The following is a 25,651-nucleotide window of genomic DNA, read 5'->3' as shown; positions in this document are numbered from 1 at the left end:
TAGCAGGACCGCTCCAAAAGTCCTGCTAGCCACATCTTTGGAACGGTATAGGAGCGGGGTTTTTACCGCTCCTATACCGTGCCTTCCCATTGAAGTCAATGGGAAACCGCGGTAATACCGGCCGCAATGCGCCTCTGCAGAGGCGTATTGCGGGCGGTATTAACCCTTTTTCAGCCGCTAGCGGGGGTTAAAACCGCACCGCTAGCGCCCGAATATCGCGGTAAATACGACGGTATAGCGGCGCTACAAATAGAGCGGCTATACCATCACCGCACCTCCACTGTCCAATGTAAAAGCAGCCTTATTGTTGACTGTTGTTTGTTTGAAAGAACACCAATCAGCTGAAGAAGAAAAAAACAATTTTTGTTTCCAAAAACCTGTGGAAAAAAATAAAATCTTCCATGGACTCAACATGCCTCTTAGAAAATACTTTGGGTGTCTACTTTCCAGAAAGGGGTCAATTGGGGAGTGTTTGTGCTGTCCTGACATTTTAGCACCTCAAGAAATGTGATAGGCAGTCAGAAAGTCAGATCTGCATAAATTACAGTATATATACCATAGTTTGTAGACGCTATAACTTTCACAAAAAACATTTAATATTCACTTATTAGGATTTTTTTATACCAAAGTCATGTTGCAGAATACATTTTAGCCTATATTAATGAAGACATTTGATTTTATTGGATATGTTTTATAACAGAAAGTAGAAAATCAGAACTGGAATGCAGGCAATTAGCATTTTTAGAAGCCAAGATCAGTGATAGCAGTTTATAATTCAGATTTCTTTTAAATTCAACAAATACATTTTTTCTTTGACAGGTTTTATTTAAATTAATTGTCTGTCCCTGGATTAATTTCCATAATTAAAGTGAAAATGATATCAGCCAAATTACCATGAAGCCCATTATTAACTTGCTTCCATCCCTGTAGAGAAATAATATTAACTACAAAACTTTTTCCCAGGATAAATTAAAATTCAATCTTGCCATGTTAGCTTAATTTAATTACACATTTGGTTAATTAATTCGATTTAAAAAGAGATTCCAGGAATATTATAAATAAGAAGGCCAGTATGGTGGCCTGAATTTATGGGTTCTTGTCGGTTCCAGTGCATGGTATTACGTCACCAGACCGACTCTGCCAGCTCACTGTATGTTCGTGAGTCTGTGTATTCGAAGTCCAATGGGTTTTTCCCGTTCTTGGTTTTCATCGATCATTTCTTGCTCACTGTGACAGGAAGGATTAGTGAAACCTTTCTTGTATCAAGCGTTGTTGTTCAATTCGTCATGTACCTACTTGTTAAGTTACCGTCACCGTAGGTTCTGCTGCCTTGTTGTTGCCAACCTGCGAACTGACTTACAAATCGTTCGTAAGTTCGTAAGCTCAGTCCTTCACTTAATCATAGTACCACTCACCATAAACACTGCATTTTCCCGGTCATTTACACACCCCGACCAGCTGACCAGGGCACACCTCAGGTCTAATGCCGCGTACACACGATCGGAATTTCCGACAACAAAACCATGGATTTTTTTCAGACGGAATTTTGGCTCAAACATGTGTTGCACGGTCACACAAATGTTGTCGGAAATTCCGAATGTCAAGAACGTGGTGATGTACAACATTACGATGAGCCGAGAAAAATTAAGTTCTATGATTCTGAGCATGCGTAGGATTTTTATGCGTCGGAATTGCATACAGACGATCGGAATTTCCGACAAGAACATTTGCCGTCGGAAAATTTGAGAACCAGCGCTCACATTTTTGTTGGCGGAAATTCGGACAGAAAATGTCCGATGGGGCCTACACATGGTCGGAATTTTCGACCAAAAGCTCACATCGAACATTTTTTGTCAGACATTCCGATCATGTGTACGCAGCATAAGTTATGTTTGTTGAAAGTCTTGTGCCGTCTTTATGTAGTTCATATCTGTCTTGATTGTAGGGCTTCGACCATAAATAAGAAGGTCAGTATGGTGGCCTGAATTTATGGGAGGAGCCCAGGGGCTATATAAACAGACCACTCACCGGTGGTCCTTGTCTTTTCCAGTGCGCGGTACCCTCCCACCCATTCCTCTTTTCAGGGCACTTCTCCAACACATTCTCTCCACAATCATCCATTACATATCTTGGGTATTCCCCCTTTTTTGGCATGCCCGTTCCACTGTATTCCCTTTTGCCATGTGCTATTATTTAACAATTCTGCAGTATTAGGGTAAATACAGCAAAGAAGAATAGAGACACTGAATAAGCAGCATACAGAAAAAGATGTCTAAACCTGGCTATACATGCATTGAATTTTGGCCTAATTATGCTAAATCTACTAAAATTCACATTGGGCATACACTTTTTTTTAGCAAAGATTTCTTCATCCATATGGATTGATATGAATAAAAGAATCTGTTAAGCCCCGTACACACGATCGGACCTTTGTCCGACCAAAACTCACATCGGAATTCCAACGGAATTCCATCAAAGTAAAAGAGAACATGGGGCCAAATTCTCAAAAGAGATACGCAGACTTAACTCCATTTTTCTAATTTTACACGGCACGTATATTTGCGCGCGATCGTCAAAATGACTTAAGCAAAGATTTCCGTATTTTCAGCCGTACTTAAAGTAGTTACACCTGCGCATTCCCGGGCGCAAATTACGCTAGGCTCGCCGCTGTTTTTGATAGGCAAAGATGCAAATGAGGGAGTTAGGGCGATTCTCAGAATTAAGTGTGTGTGCCGTATTTTCCGCCCTGTGCGCACCTGTTAGTTTTTCTGACTAAATTTCCACATTATAAAACCAGCCCTAATTTTACACATGCTGTGGAAGGGTTTGCAGAAGGGAGTTACAGCTCTAGTTGTGAAGTTTGTTGTTGAAAAATGCCAGGACCAGCAATGATTTTGACGGCACTTGCTGCCTTACAGGCACAAAGGAGGAGGAGGGCACAGAGGAGGAGGATGAGGGCACAGGCGCGTGTTTATCGGCCACGCCGTGATATTTGGCAAATGCCAGTTTATGAGGTCATTGGCAACTACCGATTTGATAGGGAGGCCATCCTGGAGATTACCCAACTCCTTCATGAGGATCTAATCGCCCCAACCCTACGTTCCCATGCCCTGACACCTCTTGAAAAAGTTATGGCAACACTGCATTTTCTAGCGAGTGGCTCCTTCCAGCGAGCATCTGGAGGTGTGGCTGGGATGGTGCAGTCAACCATGAGTAAATGCCTACATCAGGTGGTCCCTGCCATACTGCGGCGCATGAGCCATCAGTTTGTCATGCCCACCCAGGAGGACCAGCGTGTGCAAGCAATGACAGACTTTTATAATATTGCTGGCTTTCCTAAGATCATCGGGGCGATTGACTGCACCCATGTGGCACTCCAGCCCCCCCATGATACTGAACACCTGTTCAGAAACAGGAAAGGCTGGCATTCAATCAATGTCCAGATGATCGTCGATGCACATGGCCTCATCTGGCACGTTTGTGCCAAGTTTCCCGGCTCGTGCCATGATAGTTTCATACTAAGGCAGACCAAGATCTACAGAGACTTGGAGATGAACGTGTATGGAGACAGCTGGCTGATTGGTGAGTGACATTGGTGTCAGGTATGCCCCCCCCATGATGGAGACATCACAAGGGGCACATGCATGACTAATATTCTCCTGTCTTTTCCCTTACAGGTGACTCAGGATATGCATTGGGACCCCACCTGATGACCCCCTTTCGGAACCCCCAAACACCCGGAGAACGAAAATACAATGAGGTGCACGTCCAGACCCGGGCTATAGTTGAGCGGACTTTTGGCATGCTAAAGTCACGATTCAGATGCCTGGACAAGACTGGGGGTACACTATTGTATTCCCCAGACTTTGTGTGCAAAATTATTGGTGCATGTTGCATACTGCACAATTTTGCATTAAGAAGGGGCATGCATGTGGAGATATCTCCTGACCTAACCCCCCACCCAGGCAACCCCCCCCCCCAAACCCCTCTACCCGGTCTGCTGAGGGCCAGGCAATCAGGAGACAACTGTCTGAAGGCATCTTTGCCCAGTAAATGCATCCTAATACAATTTTTGTTTTTGATTTGCCAAGACCAAATCACAGAGATTATGTGACCTTTAAATCTTTATTTTGCTAAATAAATGCACATTACTTATATGCCAAACAGAATGTTTATTTTGATTTACAAAACGCACATTAATTATCTCACAATGAGAATGCATGAATGCACGTCACTGTGGTCCCTAGCACAGACACATCACATGCACATAGAATTGGATTAGATCCAAGTACCCCCCCCCCTTTGGTACTTGGGAGCAGTAACGCCCCGCCACGGCTCCAATTATGTCACTGTGCATTCATACACCATTCAGGAACCTAGGATGACTTCTCCCTGGTCCTGGGGATCCCTACTCCACCAAAACTGAGGGTGACACCCTTATGTTTTCAGGAATGCCATCCCCCCACATTCACACATCATTCACACACATATACCAAATCATAAGTACAGTGTAAAAAAAAAAAAAAGTACCCCTGCAAATTAGGGATGTTGCCGAGTGCTCCTTCTGGGCTGCCCACGGGCACGGGGACGGCCACGGCCAACTGGGGGATCTTCACGGGGGGGGATCTGTGCAGGGGAGGGAGTATTTTCAGGGGGGGGGGACTGTGCAGGGGAGGGAGTATTTTCAGGGGGGGGGGACTGTGCAGGGGAGGGAGTATTTTGAGGGCGGGGGGACTGTACAGGGGAGGAAGCAGCCTCCCCTGGTGTCTGTCCTCCTGCTGGCCTTCCCTCCAAGGCAACGGCTATCCTTGTCAGACAGGAAGTTATGGCAGCCGTATTGGCCTGCACAGCCCGGGTATTGGCCTGCACAGCCTGGGTGAGGGCAGTCACCTCCTGGGCCACACCTGTTGTGGCGTTCCTCAGGTCCCACAAACAGGTGATGACCCCCACGGAGTTGGTGGCCACGTCACCCAGTGACTCCCTCATTGCACCCAGGCTGCGCTCCACCTTGCTGATAGTTTTTTGTATTGCAGACAGACTGCGGGTCTGCCGGACATTGTCCCTCAACAGACTGACCGGCAGACGCACCAACCCCCCCCTGTTTTCAGGGGTCGGCATCCTACTTGCCCCTGAGGCTTGTGGCCTTGGAGGAGGAGTTGGAGTGAGCCATGGGTGCTGCTGCATGTTGGAGGAGGGTTGGAAGGGGCGACCCATGATGGTGGCCTGACTTCTGGGCGCCTGTGGGGTTCCCTCAGGGGATGATTCAAAAGTCATATCTTGGCCCATCATTATTTCCTGCCCAATCAGAATATTGTCATCTTCCTCCCCCTCATCCTCCTCCCACTCAACATCCAAATTAGGGGAGTTGTGGGCACTCCCCTCCCATGGCGAATCCTGCCCTTCTTGGGACTCTGCATGAGCCTGTCTTGGGGGTGGTGCAGCAGCCTGCCCTGATGGGCCTGCAACCTCCTGACCTGATGGGGCTGCCACCTCCTGGGCTGATGGGCCTGCAACCTCCTGACCTGATGGGGCTGCCACCTCCTGGGCTGATGGGCCTGCAACCTCCTGACCTGATGGGGCTGCCACCTCCTGGGCTGATGGGCCTGCAACCTCCTGACCTGATGGGGCTGCCACCTCCTGGGCTGATGGGGCTGCCACCTCCTGGGCTGATGGGGCTGCCACCTCCTGGGCTGATGGGGCTGCCACCTCCTGGCCATCTGGGGAGGACACAAAACAATCACAGGTTGTTGGATCCATACACTTGGCACATCTTCCCTTCCCCCACCCACACATGCTAATCACCAGATAGAAATTCCAAAAAATTACCTGTCCTCATAAGAGGATCATTGTCAAAGCCAGGCAGGCCCACCACCTGCTGTGGGTGGAAACACTGGGCCACTGCCCATTCCTCCTCACTCATCCTGACTGGGCAGGGTCCCCCTCCTCCAGTGCCCCTGGTATGGGCATGCAGCGTTGCCAGCTTGTTCCGGGACACGCTCCTCAAGTCATTTATTTTTTTTTGAACTCCAGCGATGGTCCTGGTCTCCCCCCCCCCCCGCCGCATTGATCCGATCGGTGATCTTTTGAAGGATCTCCTTCCTCCTGGCCGGGGTGGTGGTGTGGCTCTCAGGGCCATGGAGAAATCGCCCAAATTTAATGACGCCCTGAGCAAGTATATGCTTCTCTGCCGGTGAAAAATTTAGCTTCCTGCGCTTGGGAGCCATGACAGACAACACCCAGCAACAGGGAACTCAGCCAACAAACAAACAACAATACACACACACACCAAAGAAAATACAAACAAGCCAAAATAAAAAATAGACAGACAGCTACTATTAATTCGAAAACAAACAGGAAAAAAAGGAAAACAAAAAATATAAACAAAACCCAAAAAATACTATTAGGAAAAACAAACAGGCAAACAATCAAAACAAAAAACAAATTAGCAAAAACAAACACCAACTATACCCTCCAACTCCACAAACACTTTTCTCACAAAACAATCTTACCAACAAACACTGACAAACGTTCAAAGCAGAAGCAACTTGCTTTAGGAAGGGAACACAGGGAAATACTTTTGCAATTGAAGTGTGTTTGACTGGGGCTATTTAGACACAGGGCGATCTTCAAACTAAGTACGCTTGGCCTTTTACCTATCTCACTGATTGCGCTGACCAAAGTTCTGCACATGCGCATTGAGGTCCAGATTCGTGCGCGCATGCGCAGTACGGCCGGCACTTCATTTGCATGGGGTCACGGCTCATTACAATGAAGCACGCCCACTTCATTCCCACTTGCCATAACCACGCCTTAGGCATTGAAACTTAAGTTAAGGATGGCGCAGTTTTGTGCGCAAATGCACTGAGAATACGGTAGTTACGACACCAACTTAGGGCGCCGTAACTTAAATGACATAAGTTAGATAATCCTAAATTTACACATGGTTTTGAGAATTTGGCCCATGTTCTCTATCTAAACTCTGATGGAATTCATCGGAATTACTCTGATGGGGTAGACACACAGTCGGAAATTCCGATCGTGTTTACGGGGCTTAAGTTTTCTTTTTCTTTTCATTTAACCCACAGGCTGAACGAACAAATAGAACATTACATGTATGCCCAAAATTAGGAATGTGTCAGAAACTACCAATGCTGGCCATACATGTAAGGTTTTTTAGAGACCTTAAGGCCAGGGTAGTTCAAACACCACCAAAATGACCCCTTTTTGGAAAGTAGACAACCCAAGGTATTTGCTGAGGGTCATGTTGAGTCCATGGAAGATTTTATTTTTTGGCACTTTGTGGAACGCTGGCTAATAGAAATTTTTGGCGAAGAAGCCAGGGATAAAGAAATTGTCCTGTGCCTCATCTGGGAACGTCATAGCATACAATTTTAGGGGGGTGACTCTCGTTTTAACCTGATTACTCTGCTAAGGTTCAAAAAAGCAGAGCCAAATTTACAGTGGTAAAACACCTTCAGAAGCTACAGGCCTCCTATGCCATGCTGTACCCAGCTAAGCTCTGCATTACAGCATGGGGACAGGCCTGCTGCAGAAGCTTATGCTTGGCTGTATTTCAACAAACATGGAGGAATATACCTGAGATGCCTTACTATACCAACCACTGCATTTGTACATCTCTTCATGACCGGTACATCTACATTTGACTAGGAATGCTATTGGGCACATCTAACTACGTTCATACAAAGAGCGAAGAGAGATTGTTAACTTCATCAAGAAACAGCTTCATCGGTAGTATTATTTTGTTGTTTATCTAGTATGCCGCAATATGGGCGGTGGGGAGACCTGTTGTCCTCCACAAATGTTCAAATGTTCATCACTTTGGATATTTACACCTATGTGCCTGTGATGGTGTTGGAAATCTGTGGACACGAAAGTTCCATCTTGTTCAAACGCTTCTACACGGTTCTCTTCCCAATGTGGGATTGCAGTTGCACTAATTTGTTATACTTACTTTTTGTCCCCTTTCCGGAGCATTGCACCTTGTTGATCTATGTGCATGGAAAGCCTGTGCTATGCACCTGCTACACCATCATGTGATAAAGAGACATTTTTATAGGCTCTTTACTCTCATCAGGGATGGGCTGTGTCCCGAGGGCGCACAGGAGCAGCGAGAACAGGTGGACATCACATGATGTCCACCCAGAGAGAGGAGATATTCCTGCCGGCATCATATTACTATGGCCCAGTATGGAAGTAGTTAATAAGGGCAGGTTAGTGAATGCCGAAAAGAAACTGCTGCATTTTCTGCTTTCACTAAACAGGTGTAACTTGCTCTTCTGAAACTTTGCGAGTAGTAAATCACAGTGCAGTTTTATATGTTATCTGCTCACCATTTAATGCAGTAGTGAAGTCAGGTAAGTCTATAATAAGGCTTATCTGTAGGTAAAATGAATATCTCCCTAAACGTGCACCGTTTTGGAAATATTCACCCTGTGATGTCACTGGTGCGTATGCTCTGATGGTATGCCAGATCTTCAGAGCCCCGCGCTGTAACTGAGAGCTCCTGCGCCTATGCGTGGGATTGACGTCATTGCAGCCCTGGCCACTCACACAACCAGAGTTTGTGAAATGTAAAGGAAGACCAGGGGAACATGGAAGCCCTCTCAGTGGTGACACCGCGCTGCTGGAGGGCTTAGTTTTAAGGTAAGTATTTCATAATGTGCTAATATGAATTACCTTGGACTCTTGGGCCTTTGTTTAATGCTCCCTTGTATTGTATATATGTGTATTCCCAAATCTAGGTCCTTTCCATTTTTCTTGAGGGTGGTTCCCATCTTGTGGAATGCTGTCAAACCGGTGCCAGCATGCCCAGTTACAATTTCAGTGACCCTTGACAGACAGGATCAGATGGCAAAGGGTGTCAGCGGACACATCCACTGCTCTATAGAAGAGACTAGAGGGTCCGATCAGGTCCACCTGAAAAACTGACAGCCAGACCTGATCAGACAGCTTGTGTAACACAAAACAATACTTCTGTGCTTGGGTACGGGTCTGGGGATGTGTGGTGCAGTTAATCCTTTTGTATCACATGTCAATGGTCTTGTTGCCCTCCTCAGAACATTGGATGTCCTTGGAACTGAAACTTATAGAAAAGAAGGGAGGGCGCACCGACCCGACCTTGTGCATTACCAAAAGTATTTTAATAAAAGTAAAACAGCAATGGTTATACTCACATAGAAACGTGGTATACAAGCATATCAAGGCAACAGCAATAGAAAACGGTATGGCCCCGTACACACGGCCGAGGAACTCGACGTGCCAAACACATCGAGTTCCTCGGCGTGTTCAGTCCTGGAGCCGCCGAGGAGCTCGGCGGGCCGAGTTCTCCCATAGAACAACGAGGAAATAGAGAACATGTTCTCTATTTCCTCGCCGAGGTCCTCGTCGGCTTCCTCGGCCGAAAGTGTACACACGGCCGGGTTTCTCTGCAGAATTCAGCTCTGAACCGAGTTTCTGGCTGAATTCTGCCGAGAAACTTGGTCGTGTGTACGGGGCCTATCTCTTGGGTCTATAGTTGAAGCCAAAGACTTTGGAGGACCAGCCAGTATTGCAGGGTGGCTAACGCATTTCGAGGGAGTACCCTTTTCCTCAGAGCCAAAGCGATGATAGCCTGTGTGAAGGGGGTCTAATACTTTGAGTAGGTAACCCAGAACAAGCACACAGATGAGAATGCCCATTTTCTATTGAAAAATAAAACTTCTTTATTGAAAACTTTTACACAGAGATGGAAAACAGGGTACAATAAAGTACAATATAAATTTACATTAACAGGTACACAATACATATTACATACAATATTCAATACATAAACACCCGAGTGGGCGTAGTATAAGGTAGGTTGCACAGAGGTTAAAGTGTTTGTTGACCTCAAAAAAAAATACAGATCCTGGTCCCTTAAAGCAGATTACACAGCACAGTGCTTGTGCTGTGTAATCTGTTCCCCTCTAAACTGTAAAAAAAAAAAAACCTGAACCTGGCACTTCCTATATGGCCTCTCTTTGCTGACCGCGAAAATCAGGACTGCTCCGCCCTGATCACCGTGACCAGAGTACATCCCTGCATCATACATATCTGTCCCTTTGCGCTCCTCTCTCCCCCCTCACCCCCTCCTTCCTGCCTGTCATCTTCCTCTGTGTCTGTCTCCGGTCTGACCCCGCCCCTCCGCCGCTATTCTTGTAAAATAATATCCTTAAATTGTCACTGCCAGCCTCTCTATTAGAGGCTGACATAGCACACTATGTCATTACTTTTGAAAAATTTGCATTCTAAATACCATATTTGAGCTGTCTTCAGGGGGTCACGTGGCTCGCGGCCGCTTTACAGCTACGATATATGGCTTCTTTGGAGGAGACGAACATTCACGTGATCTCCCTGGCTGACGTCAGAAGTAGATCATGGCCCCTCCCGCAGAGGCAATCCATCGGAGCTGTAAAGCGGCAGCGAGTCATGTGACTGGCCTGAAGATAGCTCAAATTAGGTATTTAGAACACTCGTTTCCAAAACTAATGACATAGTGTGCAGTGCCAGCCTCTAATAGAGGGGCTGGCATAGTCTTATATAGATGGGTTAACAAACCCTTTAATATTGCATTTTATATATATGGATAAACAAAGTAAGCATAAACAGTATGATCCATCAGTTATTAAAAAAGAGGGTTCGCTACACCTTGGGTACTGTGGCAGAGATGACTTTTCACGGTTGTTTCATTTCCACACAAGGTCAATATCAGTCAACAATGATTTTAGAGGGGACAGAAGTCACACAAAAGGGGGCACAATTGAGTTAAAGACAATGGTCCCAAATCTTAGGCCTCGTACACACGGACGGACTGTCCGCTGAAATCGGTCCGCCGGACCGTTTTCAGCGGACATGTCCGCCCGGAGATTTCTGTCTGATGGTTGTACACACCATCAGACAGAAATCTGCGCGTACACGATACGATTATGCGGCGACGTGCGTGACCCTGGAAGGTCAATGCTTCCACGCATGCATCTAATCACTTTGACGCATGCGAGGGATGGCGGCCGAGCGGACATGTACGGTGAGTCTGTACAGACGACCGAACATGTCCGACGGACAGGCTTCCAGCGGACATGTTTCTTAGCATGCTAAGAAACATTTGTCCGCTGGAAAATGGTCGGCTGGACAAATGTCCGCTGGAAAATGGTCGGCCGTACACATGACCGAACATGTCTGCTGAAACTGGTCCGCGGACCAGTTTCAGCAGACATGTTCGGTCGTATGTACGGGGCCTTATTGTACTTAGCAGGGCACCCTGTGTTTACTTATATCAGCTTTTTAAGGGGTAGAGCAACAATAATAAAAGATGTTCCAATAAACCTTAACCTGCCTGGCGGTATTCCCGAGTCTGACTCGGGGTTAGATTTTCATGCTGCGAGCGGTAACCCTGAGTCAGACTCGGGCTCGCCTCGCTGGATCCACAGGGAGTGTTTACTTACCTTGTCCCTGGATCCAGCGATGCCACCGCGCTTTGTGAGCGAGCAGGACCTCGCTCGATTCATACAGCGTCCTCCTGTGCCGCCGATCTCCGTTCCCTGCGACGTTACGACGCACGGGAGCGGAGAACGGCGCCAAATTCAAAAACGTAAACAAACACCTTACATACAGTATACTGTAATCTTATAGATTACAGTACTGTATGTAAAAAATACACACCCCCCTTGTCCCAAGTGGTCTGCCCAGTGCCCTACATGTACTTTTATATAATAAAAACGGTTCTTTCTGCCTGCAAACTGTAGATTGTCCATAGCAAACAAAAGTGTCCCTTTATGTCAAAAATAGTTTTAATGCAGCTAGAAAACAGCGATAATAAATTATAATCACTTGCAGAATTGTGCGATAGCGATTTGGGGGGAAATTCATCATAAAAAAAAAAAAAAAATGACAGCAACAATTCTGCAACTGAGCAAATTTCAGTGATTTTGATTTGATTGCATTATTGAATAATTTTTATTATAATTATATTATTACTTGTTATAATTATTTATAATTATTTATTATATTATAATTTATAATTTTGTTTTTTAAAAAATGTCATACCCGGGATGCCCACTAGTCTCTTATTTGGTCAGATTTAAAGTGGTTGTAAACCCACTATTTTGACTTTTACCTACAGGTAAGCCTATAACAAGGCTTACATGTAGGTAAGGAGAATATCTCCTAAACCTGCACGGTTTAGGATATATTCCCCTCGCAATGCGGGCGGCGCATGCGCAGGGGGGAATCCACGGCGAAAGGACCGGCATCCGCCGGACCCTGACGATTTTCAATCTCCCGCGCGCACGCGCGGGAGTGACGTCATCGCCGCTCCAGCCAATCACATCGCTGGAGCGGCGATACCCGGAAGACACGCCGGAGCAAGGTGACATCCTGCTCGGCGTGGACCAGGTAAGTGGTGGTCACCTCGTTCCGAGGTAAGTATTTCATAATCGGCTAGTATGCGGTGCATACTAGCTGACTATGCCTTTTGCCTTGCAGGTTTTAAAAAAAAAAAAAAAAAGTTTATGCGGTTTACAACCGCTTTAAGTGAGTTATTTCTAAAAATTACAGGCCTACAATATAAAACGCCAAATTTCCTTGCAAATAATGGTACCGCTTTCAGCACCTTTTTTCTGAAAGAATCATACCGCCAGGGAGGGTAAAGTGGAACTTCACTCTCTCAATCAACATTGATTCTTTTTAACACTGCTAGCATTAGTAAATAGATAGGAAGGTATTTTATATTAACCTGTTTTTTAAACTTTTTTTTTACATTTCTTCAATTACTTCCTGGTTTCTTGCCTAGGGAAATGTCATAAATCCCAGGAGACTTCAGGAGGAGAGGAGGGGTTTTCTCAGCTAAGCACGCTCTCCTGCATGCATGCATGCATGAGCTAAGGGCAGATGGATTCTAGGAAGTAAATGCTACATTAATCATCTGCCATGGCCAGAAATGCTAGGGGATTTTTTTTTTATTATTTCTCAACAAAATAAAGCACTGAGACATGGATGGATGGGGGAGTTTGCTTTGAATATTAAAAATGAATTAACTAGTGTTTTTGGTTTCTTGTGCTCCAATGCAGTGAAGATCCGCTTTAATCGCTGCATCCCCTGGTGCCACCGAAATATCAAAAGGATGGATGTGACTCTGAAATAGACAGATCAATAACATGCAAAAAATCATATGAGAGGTTAAAGTGCACTCACAATTTTACAAAAAATTACCTTTATTAATAAATTCCCTTAAAAAAAAGTTCCCCTTGCCCTTCTCGCAACCTGTCAATTTTAAACAGATAATTGTCATAAATAATGATTTATGATTCCATCTATATGCATATGGACATGCATCAGAATGTCTGTTGATGTTACAGCATGTTTTAAAAATAGACATATATATAAAACCTATACTACAGTACAATATACAAGTGTTTTATGTTACAGGATCCCTCATAAAAATGTTACTGGCTGTACAAATTCCACGGTTTTATTTCTCTTCATGCACTATGCAATGGAGATCTGTTTTGCAACTAAATTGGACAAGGTGTCCCCAACGGACTGTATGCTATATTTCAGACTATAAGGATATCCATAGACATGAGACATGAAATATGCTTTAAGCCCTGGTCACACTGCTGCGATTTGGCATGCGATTTGACATCTCAAATCGCATGTCTAATCGGTGCGACGCCGCATCTGCGGCGCTGCACCGATTTCAAAAAGTAGTTTCTGTACTACTTTTTGCGATTTCGCTCGCAATTTACATTGACATCTGTCAGATGTCTCTGTAATCGCGGCCGAAATCAGGAGTGAAATTGTGCGAGTTCAACTGAACTCGCACAGCTTCACTCCCGCAGCCCAGTGTGAACCTGGGCTAAGGTTTATAGGTTGTCCCACTTAGAAAATGTTCCCTGGTTGCTATTGTTCCACTATGTGACACCAGTCATGTCTGGGATCACTGATAATCACGCTTCATTAACATACAGTCTTGATGGCACATTTAAAGTAAACAGGCTTTTAAAAATGCTTATATTAATTTCAGGCATTATATTTTTCTTTTACTTTTAAAAGTTCTATTCTTTCATGAATTTTCAAGTATTATCCCAAATTATTCAATTTTTTCCCCCCAAAATAACTGCCTTTACTTTTCTCCTCGTTGAAACTCAGTTTTGGCCAAAGAGAAGTTGGTTCATAGGGTAATGCTATTAAGCCTTGTTTAGACTTGTGGTTGGGGGCCACAAAAATGCATGGTTGAGGCATATTTTTGCTGTTTGCCAACCTCCCCCCAAAGCTGCAATAGACTGCGGAGGGGGATGTTTAACTGCTGCAATGCTTCGCTTCATGCCCACCGAACGCTACACATGCAAGTCAATTGGGAAGCGCCACAAATGCCAGATTGATGGCAAAAATGGCTAAACAGGTGGTGAGGAGGTGCTTGTCAGTAGCCTCTGAAGGTTGATGTGAAAGCAGATCTGGCTTTGGTGGCAAGGGAGATTTAGACACACATGTAAAACTACCCTTACTGATGCAATAATCACTTTAACATAAAATTACCCAATATGGAGTCTAATGTTACACTTGCTGTAAAACACCAGGTGAGAACTCATGGACACTGATACCTTTACCACCAAAAAAATCACATAAACATGAAAAATCAGCTTATGAGTGTGAGGAGCAGCAGAGAAGCAATGGCTTTTGCCACTCATTAGCCGCCATTTTAAAACAGTGTGAGCCATCTGAGGGATGACTCCATTTTAAGGCAAAGAGATATATTAAAACCTAAGTAGAAACCAAGTCTGGGCAGGTAGTAAAAGGACATTATCAGACATCAGAAGCCACAAGATCTGCCAGCCTTATCTGAAGGACATCTAATGGACTTTCATTTAATGCAGTTTTATGATTGGAAAAACATGAAGTAATTATAATAATCAATTATGTTAGAAGCTGATTCTAATCTTGATATGCAGTGTATAAAATCTATACAAAATCTATACAATCTTAAAGGGGTTGTAAAGGTTTGTTTTTTATTTTCGAAATGGGTTCCTTTAAAGTGGAGGTTCACCCTATAAAAAATGTCTAACATTATATCCAGCCCAGTCCTGCAAATAAAATAACATTGACCTTTTTTTTTTTCCCTGTAGATATCGTTTAGCCATAGCCTTCACCCCGGCATGTCAATAGGAACGCCCACTCCCGCGGGATTCCCTACCTGGAAGCCGGGGTGAAGGCTATGGCTAAACGATATCTACAGGGGGAAAAAAAAGGTCAGTGTTATTTTATTTGCAGGACTGGGCTGGATATAATGTTAGACATTTTTTATAGGGTGAACCTCCACTTTAAGCTAGTGCATTGTTGGTTCACTTACCTTTTCCTTCAATTTCCCTTCTAAATGTTTTTTTTTCTTTGTCTGATTTTCTCACTTCCTGCTCCTCCTCAGTAAGCTGTTCTGGCTGACCAACCCTCAGCCAGAAGGGCTCGGATGATGGGGCAAGCTTACTGAGGAGAAACAGGAAGTGAAAAATTCAGACAAAGAATAAAAACATTTAGAAGGGAAATCAAAGGAAAGGGTAAGTGAACCAACAATGGACTAGCTTAAAGGAACCTATTTAGAAAATAAAAAACAAACTTTACAACCCCTTTAAGGGGTTTTGTCGGCCTTTTGGCTTGTAAGCTGATCCCCCACAAGTGTGTATAGCACTTGTTAATAAAGCTTATCTGATTTGAACTGACTCTCAAGCCTCGTACACACGACCGAGTTTCTCAGCAAAAACCAGCTGTGTTTTTTTTTTTGCCGAAGAAACCGGTCATGTGTACACTTTTAGACGAGGCAACTGTCGAGGATCTCGTCGAGCCAAAAAGAAAGCATGTCTTCTTTTTCCTCAACGGCAATGGAGAAATTTGGCTCGCCGAAATTCTCGACAGCCTAACAAGGTACTCGACGAGCAAAACGATGTGTTTCGCCCGTCGAGTTTCTCGGTCGTGTGTACGAGGCTTCAGACATTGCTGAAGTTTACACCAGTGCCATTTATCAAAGAGGTAAACCTTCCTTGTGAAAAAGACAGACAACAGGCAGGCTGCCCTCTCATTACATAGTCACTTTATAGTCCATACAATTGGGTTGGGTGACTAGATCATGCAACTTTCAGTTCATATTTTTAGGCAGCTTTACTGTACAAGTACAAGTATCCTTTTCCCATACTGCAAAACAATACTGATGTGGTCAGGAAGGGCACTGGATCAAATAATACAGTTGTTTGATTGTATTTGCTGTTACTAAAAGTCACAGTTAGTGAGCACTTTTTGTTGTGTCCTACACAGCAGCCTCTGTGTTTTTGGTTTCACTATTTAACTTTGACTTTTTAGAGTCAAACGAACTCACATCTTCCGCCAGGGCATTCTTAAGAATAAACCTAATGGATCTTTTGAATTTGCTTTTGAACTCCCGACCTGCTAGCACATAAATAATTGGGTTGATACAACTGTTGACAAAGGCCAGTGCGATGAAAATTGCATCCAAATTTTCGAATGATTCATATAACTTTGAGTCGGTTTTATGCACAGCTAGGAAAAGTCCAGCAACATGGTATGGAAGCCAGCAGACAAAAAACCCAATAATCACAATGAGGATCACCTTCCATGTCTTAGTAGATTGGGTGTATCGTCCACTCACTTTTCCCAAAAGCACACTGTAGCAAGCAGTAATGACTACAAATGGGATGACAAAACCCATTAATAATCGGAAAATAGCAATAAAATTCTCCACGTTCTGTCTCTGATCATTAAGGGAAGAATAATCATAGACACAAATGATTTCTCCAAAATTCTTCTTAGCTATATGTCGATGCACAAAGGAAGGAGTGCTCAGAGTGATGGCCAAGATCCACATTACCAAGCATGCCACATATGCTTTATTCACGGTTCTCTTGTTTTGGCACCACACAGGTTTGAGGACCAAGGCACAACGGTCAATACTGATCATAGTGAGGAGAAGGACACTAGCATACATGTTGACCAATAATATAGAAGGGATCGTCTTGCAGGCAAAAAGACCCAGTGGCCAGTGTCCAAGGGCTATCCACATGATTGAAAATGGTGCTGCAAAACAACACAGAAGGTCTGCCACTGCCAGGTTTAGGAACCAAACTGAATTCACTGTCCTTTTCATTTCAAAGGTGGTTACCCACACCACCAGACCATTGCCAGGAACACCGAGGACAAACACTATGCAGTATACGACCATTGCAAACCAACCAGCGGGGGAAATGCTGTAAAGTTGTGGATCCTTGGGAGATTCAGTTCCATTAAGGACGGTATGCAATATGTCATCAAGGTCATTATAGATGTCATTGTCATAGTTGACGCCATAGTTGCTGCCATCTGTATTATTCATGGTGAATTAACCAAGCAGGTCTAGTTTCTTTGAAGACCTATAAAAAATTAGCAAGTGTATGGCATTAGAGTACAGTCAGAGCAGTGCTTTGTGAAATAAAAGAAATAACAGATCATGTTGTTTCTCATTATTTTCATTTTTATAGTTTTGTTTTCTACTGTAAGATATCTAAGCTGTAATTATTATAAGCATCTTATGCCGGACTGGTATAGTTAAGTGACCAGAGGCTACTGCTAATGCTAATTAACCTTTAAATTATACAAATACTCAAATTATTATTCATGCGAATATAGCTTAATATAGAATAATAAAAAGGGTAAAAATTCTTCAACATTTGATAAAAGTTTAGGGCAAGATAAGAAGCCAGATGGGAATTGGCAGCGGGGGGGTAGGTGTTTTGTATGGGGTATTTAACACCATGGGGCTTCATCTGGCCTATTTAAAACAAATCCATAGGGCCAGATCCACGTAGATCGCCGTAATTTTAAGCAGGCGTAGCGTATCATAGTTACGCTACGTCGCCGCTACTTTGAGAGGCAAGTGCTGTATTCTCAAAGCACTTGCGTCTAAAGTTACGGCGGCGTAGCGTAAATGTGTCGGCGTAAGGGCGCGCAATTGAAATGGATAAGATGTGGGCGTGTTTTATGTTAATTCTACTTGACCCCACGTAAACAAAGTTTTTTTTGAACGGTGCATGCGCCGTCCGTGGCGGTATCCCAGTGCGCATGCTCGAAATCACATTGCAAATAGTCAATGCTTTCTACGTGAACCAATATACGCAAAGCCCTATTCGCGCTGGCCCGATGTCCATACTTAACATTGCGTACGCCTCATAGACCCAGGGGTAACGTTACGCCGAAAAAAGCCTTACGGAAACAACGTAAAAAAATGCGCCGGGCGGACGTACGTTTGAGGATTGGCGTATCTAGCTAATTTGCATACTCTACGCGGAAATCAACGGAAGCGCCACCTAGCGGCCAGCGTAAATATGCACCTTAGATCCGACGGCGTACTAAGAGCCCACATTCAGTCTTATCTTGTTTTGTGAATACAAAACAAAGATACGACGGGGCATCTTAGAACTTACGCGGCGTATCAATAGATACGCCGGTGTAAGTTCTTTGTGGATCTGGGCCATAGTCTGTAATATGTGTTTTTAGCTGTAAAAAATATGTGATTAGGATAAAGGAAATCTATACTGAAGGAAATATAGGGGCTGCCATTACTGAAAATGCTATCTGCTTGACTGTTTTCAAGGACCTTGTACAATCATATAGATTAGTATGTGCATAACAACCTTTTCCTTAAAGCAGTGGCCTCCAAACTACGGCCCTGGGGCCATACGTGGCCCTTTGCTGGCTTTTGTCCGGCCCCTGGGACACTCTTTTATTCACTGACACCAGTGAAGGACACAATTCCTACCAATTACATCAATGATGGGGCACAGTTCCTCCCAATAATGGGGCTCAATTTCTCCCAATGACACCAATGATGAGGCTCAATTTCTTCTAATGACACCAATGATGGGGCGCAATTTCTCCCAATGACACCAATGATGGGGCTCAATTCCTCCCAATGACACCAATAATGGGGCACAATTCCTCCCAATTACACCAATGACAGGGCTCAATTTCTCCCAATGACACCAATGATGGGGCTCAATTTCTCCCAATGACACCAATGACGGGGCACAATTCCTCCCAATGACACCAATGATAGGGTACAATTCCTCCCAATGACACCAATGATAGGGCACAATTCCTCCCAATGACACCAACAATGGGACACAAGTCATCTAAATGACACCAGTGATGCAGCATGATTCATCCCACTGATACCAATAATGGGGAATTGTTCACTTCTACTGATGCAGGGACATTTTGTACTTCCGATGGTCTGCCCCCCCTAAAGTCTGAAGGGCAGTAAACTGGCCCTTTGTTTAGAAAGTTTGGAGACCGCTGCCTTAAAGTATAACTAAAGCTTAAACTTTTTTTTTAGATTTGGGAACATTGGTGAGGAGTTAGAACCCCTGACAAATTTGTATTGCTGTCTGTGTGCCCTGAGAGGTTTAATCCCTCTATCTGTCCTTTTCACCAATATCTCAAGTAGTAAAAGTGAGGGTCAATCCAAACTTTTTAGATGCCACCAGAACAGAGAAGAAACCTAACCTAACTTTGAAAATATATCCTCTCACTTCCTTTCAAGTCTACAAGACAGAAAATGAAGGGAAATCTTGCTCACTTGAGACACAGAAGGGAAGTTTTACTCTTTCCTACCCTATCCAAAATTAAAAGTTCTGGTCTTAGATATACTTTAGATTACCACTGAACATTTAAAATAGCAATACCAAATTTACTGTATAATAAAAAATTAAATATTTAGCCCTTTTTTTTTTTTTTTATGGTAAGGAAGAATTAGAACCCCTGTCGAGTTTCTACTGTTAAGATAACCCACTCACCCCCTTCCTGACTGGATACATCTTGAATAAATAGTTTAGGTAGGTCCCGATATTTGATAGTTTCGATACATCTAAAGTAGATTGTACATAGGATGTACAGTCAGACATATAAGGTAAGCTTTTGATCCCCATGATTAAGCTCCAAGGGGTGGTGCAAAACATGTTTGGGGCGTGGCCTGGCTGGAGAAACAGCTGGTTGGAAGCAGGCATGCACCAATGCCCCCAGAGCAAGCAGTTTGCTATGGGGGCACTCTGCAGAGGGGAGGGGACACAAACACCAGCGTGAGACCCAAGAAGAGAAGGATCAGGGCTGTATATATATATATATACAGTACAGACCAAAAGTTTGAACACACCTTCTCATTCAAAGAGTTTTCTTTATTTTCATGACTATGAAAATTGTAGATTCACACTGAAGGCATCAAAACTATGAATTAACACATGTGGAATTATACATAACAAAAAAGTGTGAAACAACTGAAAATATATTTCATATTCTAGGTTCTTCAAAGTAGCCACCTTTTGCAGCAGACACATCACTAGAACTGTTAAGAGGAGACTGTGTGAATCAGGCCTTCATGGTAGAATATCTGCTAGGAAACCACTGCTAAAGAAAGGCAACAAGCAGAAGAGACTTGTTTGGGCTAAAGAACACAAGGAATGGACATTAGACCAGTGGAAATCTGTGCTTCGGTCTGATGAGTCCAAACTTGAGATCTTTGGTTCCAACCCCCGTGTCTTTGTGCGACGCAGAAAAGGAGAACGGATGGACTCTACATGCCTGGTTCCCACCGTGAAGCATGGAGGAGGAGGTGTGATGGTGTGGGGGTGCTTTGCTGGTGACACTGTTGGGGATTTATTCAAAATTGAAGGCATACTGAACCAGCATGACTACCACAGCATCTTGCAGCGGCATGCTATTCCATCCGGTTTGCGTTTAGTTGGACCATCATTTATTTTTCAACAGGACAATGACCCCAAACACACCTCCAGGCTGTGTAATGGCTATTTGACCAAGAAGGAGAGTGATGGGGTGCTGCGCCAGGTGACTACCTCTTGAAGCTTATCAAGAGAATGCCAAGAGTGTGCCAAGCAGTAATCAAAGCAAAAGGTGGCTACTTTGAAGAACCTAGAATATGAAATATATTTTCAGTTGTTTCACACTTTTTTGTTATGTATAATTCCACATGTGTTAATTCATAGTTTTGATGCCTTCAGTGTGAATATGAAAATAGTCATGAAAATAAAGAAAACTCTTTGAATGAGAAGGTGTCTCCAAACTTTTGGTCTGTACTGTGTATATATATATATATATATATATATATATATATATATATATATATATATATATATATATATATATATATACAGTTGTGCTCATAAGTTTACCCTGGCAGAATTTATAATTTATTGGCCATTTTTCAGAGAATATGAATGATAACACAAAAAACTTTTCTTTCTCTCGTAGTTAGGCCCCGTACACACGTCCGAGAAACTCGACGGGCAAAACACATCGTTTTGCTCGTCAAGTTCCTTGTGAAGCTGCCGAGGATTTCGGCGAGCCAAGTTTCCCCATTGACTAACGAGAAAATAGAAAACATGTTCTCTATTTGGCTCGACGAGTTCCTCGTCGGTTTCCTCGGCCAATAGTGTACACACGACCGGTTTCCTCGGCAGAATACGGCTCCCATCGAGTTTCTGGCTGAATTCTGCCGAGAAACTCGGTCGTGTGTACGGGGCCTTAGTGTTTGGCTGAGGCCATTTATTATCAATGAACTGTGTTTTAAATCATAATGGCAACAGAAAGTACCCAAATGACCCTGATGAAAAGTTTACATACCCCAGTTCTTAATACCGTGTATTGCCCCCTTTAACATCAATGACCGTTTGAAGTCTTTTGTGGTATTTGTGGATGAGGCTCTTTATCTTCTCAGATGGTAAAGCTGCCCATTCCTCTTGGCAAAAAGCCTCCAGTTCCTGTAAATTCTTGGGCTGTGTTGCATGAACTGCATGTTTGAGATCTCCCCAGAGTGACTCAATGATATTAAGGTCAGGAGACTGTAGCCAATGACAGGTCGACTTGGCCTTGTGTTTTGGATCATTGTCATGTTGGAATGTCCAAGTATGTCCCAATCATAAATTCTGCCAGGGTATGTAAACCTATGAGTACAACTGTGTGTATGTATATATTAGTATATTTACACTTGTGTTGGGGCTGGTAAAAAATGGCAGTTTCGCTGCATTTTTACTGCCCCCCATAAGCTGCATAGGCAGTCATACTGGGTTATACATTCTATATGCCATGACTGCAATGCTTTGCTATGTGGCTGCAGAACAAATTATACACCCTGCCACATTTGGTGGACAGTACCACTGCTGAATGCGACGCATTCATGTGAATAGGACTATGTCACAACTGTCCTGTATGGCGGTGTGGACTTTACAGGGTTAAAACAGGCTGTGAGGAGCCTGTCAAATGCCTCTGAAACGCGATCTACCACAAGTCACTTTTTAGAGGAGGGATAAGGTCTGCCACAAGTGTAAAAAAAAGTCTGGCAATACACTAAGCAAAATTCGGTTCTGCAGGGACCGGACGAATGCCGCCCTCACTTGACCAAAGGTGATCATTTAATTAACTTCTGTGAAAGGGGCATGCTTAAAATATTTCCTCAATCAGAGGCTACTGCCAATCAGCTGCAGCCACTGATCATTGTATTCTGACAGCAGCTAGTGCTACTGTTAAGCCTCGTACACACGGTTGGATTTCCATCAGACAAATCCGTGTAATTTTGTACTAAGGGCGTGGGCCGTAAACTTGGTATGCATACAGACGGCTGAACTTTTTTAGCCAACATACACAAAACTATGTGGTTTTTCAGCTCTTTAGCGCCACCCTTTGGAGAACTTCTGCTAATGTTGTGCTTTGCTTAGCATTGGTTCGGGGCATGCGTGTTCGTACTTTGGATTTTTTTCGACGGTTATGGACAAACGATCAAATAATCCGACAAGACACATTTGTTGTTGGAAAAATTGAAAGCATGCTATAAAACATTTCTTGTCGGAAATTCCAACAACAGTTGTCCGATGGAGCGTACAAACAGTCGGATTATCCGACAAAACCCTGCCATTACACATTTGTTGTCGGAGAAATCCGATTGTGTGTACGAGGCTTTAGAATACAATGGGGAGGGGGGGGGGAGTGATCCTCCATCCACCTTCTTTGTGTAAATGGAGGAATCTGATAAGCCTTGTACACACGATCGGATTTTCCGACAACAAATGTGTGATGGAAGGGTTTTGTTGGATAATCCGACCGTTTGTACGCTCCATCGGACAATCGGGAATTTCCGACAACAAATGTTTTATAACATGCTGTCAAATTTTCGACAACAAATGTGTCTTGTCGGATTATCCGATCGTGTGTACAAAAGTCATTTGTAAAAAAATCCAAACACGCATTCTCAGAATGCTAACCATAGCACAACATTAGCAGAAGTTGCCCAACGGGTGGCGCTAAAGAGCTGAAAAAGTTCTGCCGTCTGTATGCATACCGAGTTCATGGCCAACACCCTTCGCACAAAATTCCACGATGAAAATCCGATCGTGTATACGAGGCTTTAGCTTCTTTTTCCTTCAGCCTGCTGACTGAGTAAAAAAAAAAACGAACGTGCATAGTCAGCTTTAGCCCAAGTGAGAGAGAATCTCTCTAACAAGGTCAAGGGTAGCGGAAAAACCCGACAGAGGTTCTTATCCTTCCCCACTATATCCAAATTGTAAAAGACAAAGACTTGGTTGGATTTTCACAAAAGCCAAGATCAAGAACACAGGGACATGATCTCAAACTAGCAGGAGGAAAGTTCAAAACTAATCTTAGAAAATATTATTTTACCAAAAGAGTAATTGATGCTTGGAAAAGACTTCCAGCAGAGGTAGTGAGTCAGTCAACAGTAAGGGGATTCAAATATGCTTGGGACAAACATAGATCTACTGTATATTCAGACAAAAAAAATTAACAAAAAATGATTGTATAATATAATATAAATGTATATATATAAAAAAATTATATATACATTTTAATGAAAATGATTCAGACTCGATTGACTTTTTTCTGCTGTCACTCGTTTATGTTTCTGTGTAATACTAAAATAAAAAAATAAAAAACAACTCAAGCAACATTTGCCACATTTATCAGATGCTCAATGTTAACACCATGCAAATGTGTAATATGCAGTCATTTACGGTATAGATATCTGCAGGGAATATTTGGTGAACAGTTATCTAATGCATAATTAAATCAATTCCGATTTAGTCTAAATTTGTTTCATCTTAAAATAGCATTTTATATTTTCTAAAAAGCTTTGCCCTATTCTTATCTTCTTCTTTTTTTTTTTTTTTTAAGCAAGTCGTTGCAAAAATATAGATATAATAATGACCAAATTCTTAATGTTTTTTATGACTTAAAAATAACAAATAACTTCTAAAGAGATTTGCTGTAAAAATAAATAAAAATAAAAAAAGCAAAAGCAATACACTTTCAGGAGATTAATACTATCACAATTAGAAACAATGTTATCTTTTTATTATATCAATAATAATAATATTCATAATATGCTGGTAAAATGGAATAATTTATTAAAGAAATCATCTTTAATTCAGTATATTAATTATAGCTAAACAAGTAGTTGCTAAAACTTTCTCTTATTGTCTGCTGTTCTGCATTTTATAATATAAGGTTAATAGTTGAATACTTACCAGAAAAGTGTTCTGATGTCCACCACCAACAGCTGTCTAGTAAAGGAAGATACCAGTTTCCCCTTTTATTTTGGTTTTGTTCAGAACGTCATTCAGGATAGTGTTTCGCCACCTTCAAATTTGCTAAGAGAGATTATAAATTGTTTAGTAGCAACTAAAACTGCCATAAGCAAAGTCGTTTAATTTTCACAGTTATGACTAATAAAAAACGTGGTTATTGAGAGATTAGATGCTAGAAACAAGGGAGGAAACTATCGTCTAACAGATGTGTAGATAGCAGAAAAAAGGCTGGTATAATCAGAACCATAAAGCTATATCTGATTATGGGTACTCATAGGCCTCGTACACACGACCGAGTTTCTCGGCAAAAACCAGCAAGAAACTTGCTGGGAGATATTTTTTTGCCAAGGAAACCGGCCGTTTGTACATTTTCTTTGAGGAAACTGTCGAGAAACTCGACGAGCCAAAAAGAGAGCAAGTTCTCTATTTCCTCGATGGGAATGGAGAAACTTGCCTTGTCGAGTTCCTCGACAGCCTAACAAGGAACTCGACGAGGAAAACGATGTGTTTCGCCCGTCGAGTTCCTCGGTCGTGTGTACGAGGCTATAGTCTTGTATATGTATTTAGCTGTAAATATTTATGTGACTATTTTGAAGTAAATCTAGGGGTTAATCCACAAAAGGGATACGCCGGCGTATCTACTGATACGCCGTCGTATCCCTGTTTCTATCTTTGGAACTGATCCACAGAATCATTTTCCAAGAGATAGACAGAAGATCCGACATGTGTAATTGAATTACACTGTCGGATCTTAAGGATGCAATTCTAGGCCGGCCGCTAGGTGGCGAGGCCATTTGCGGCCGGCCTAGAATATGCAAATGAACACTTACGGCAATCCACGAACGCTCCAACGGGCCCGTCGCTCTAATGCTACGTCGTTTACGTCGAGTTACGCCATGTGTAAAAATAGGGCTGAGTCCTATTTGACATACTAAGTATGGCCGTCGTTCCCGCGTCGAAAATTCAAACTCTAC

The 25,651-nt window shown here is 43.1% G+C and overlaps 1 protein-coding gene across 1 annotated transcript; it reads right to left on the bottom strand.

Annotated features, from left to right (window-relative positions):
* Positions 1-13,041: 13,041 nt before the first annotated feature.
* On the bottom strand, positions 13,042-24,852 carry C5AR1 (complement C5a receptor 1). The gene is made up of 3 exons (XM_040323555.1): positions 24,618-24,852; positions 16,397-17,444; positions 13,042-13,168 (listed from the first exon to the last, which is right to left on the bottom strand). The coding sequence occupies exons 2-3, from the start codon at positions 17,405-17,407 to the stop codon at positions 13,067-13,069; spliced, it is 1,113 nt and encodes a 370-aa protein (XP_040179489.1). The 5' UTR covers positions 17,408-17,444; positions 24,618-24,852; the 3' UTR covers positions 13,042-13,066.
* Between the last annotated feature and the right edge of the window lie 799 nt (positions 24,853-25,651).

Source organism: Rana temporaria, chromosome 9, assembly GCF_905171775.1.
Source record: "Rana temporaria chromosome 9, aRanTem1.1, whole genome shotgun sequence".
NCBI classification, from domain to species: Eukaryota; Metazoa; Chordata; class Amphibia; order Anura; family Ranidae; genus Rana; species Rana temporaria.
Note: the sequence above shows the minus strand (reverse complement) of the source record. Positions and strands in the feature narration are given on the sequence as shown.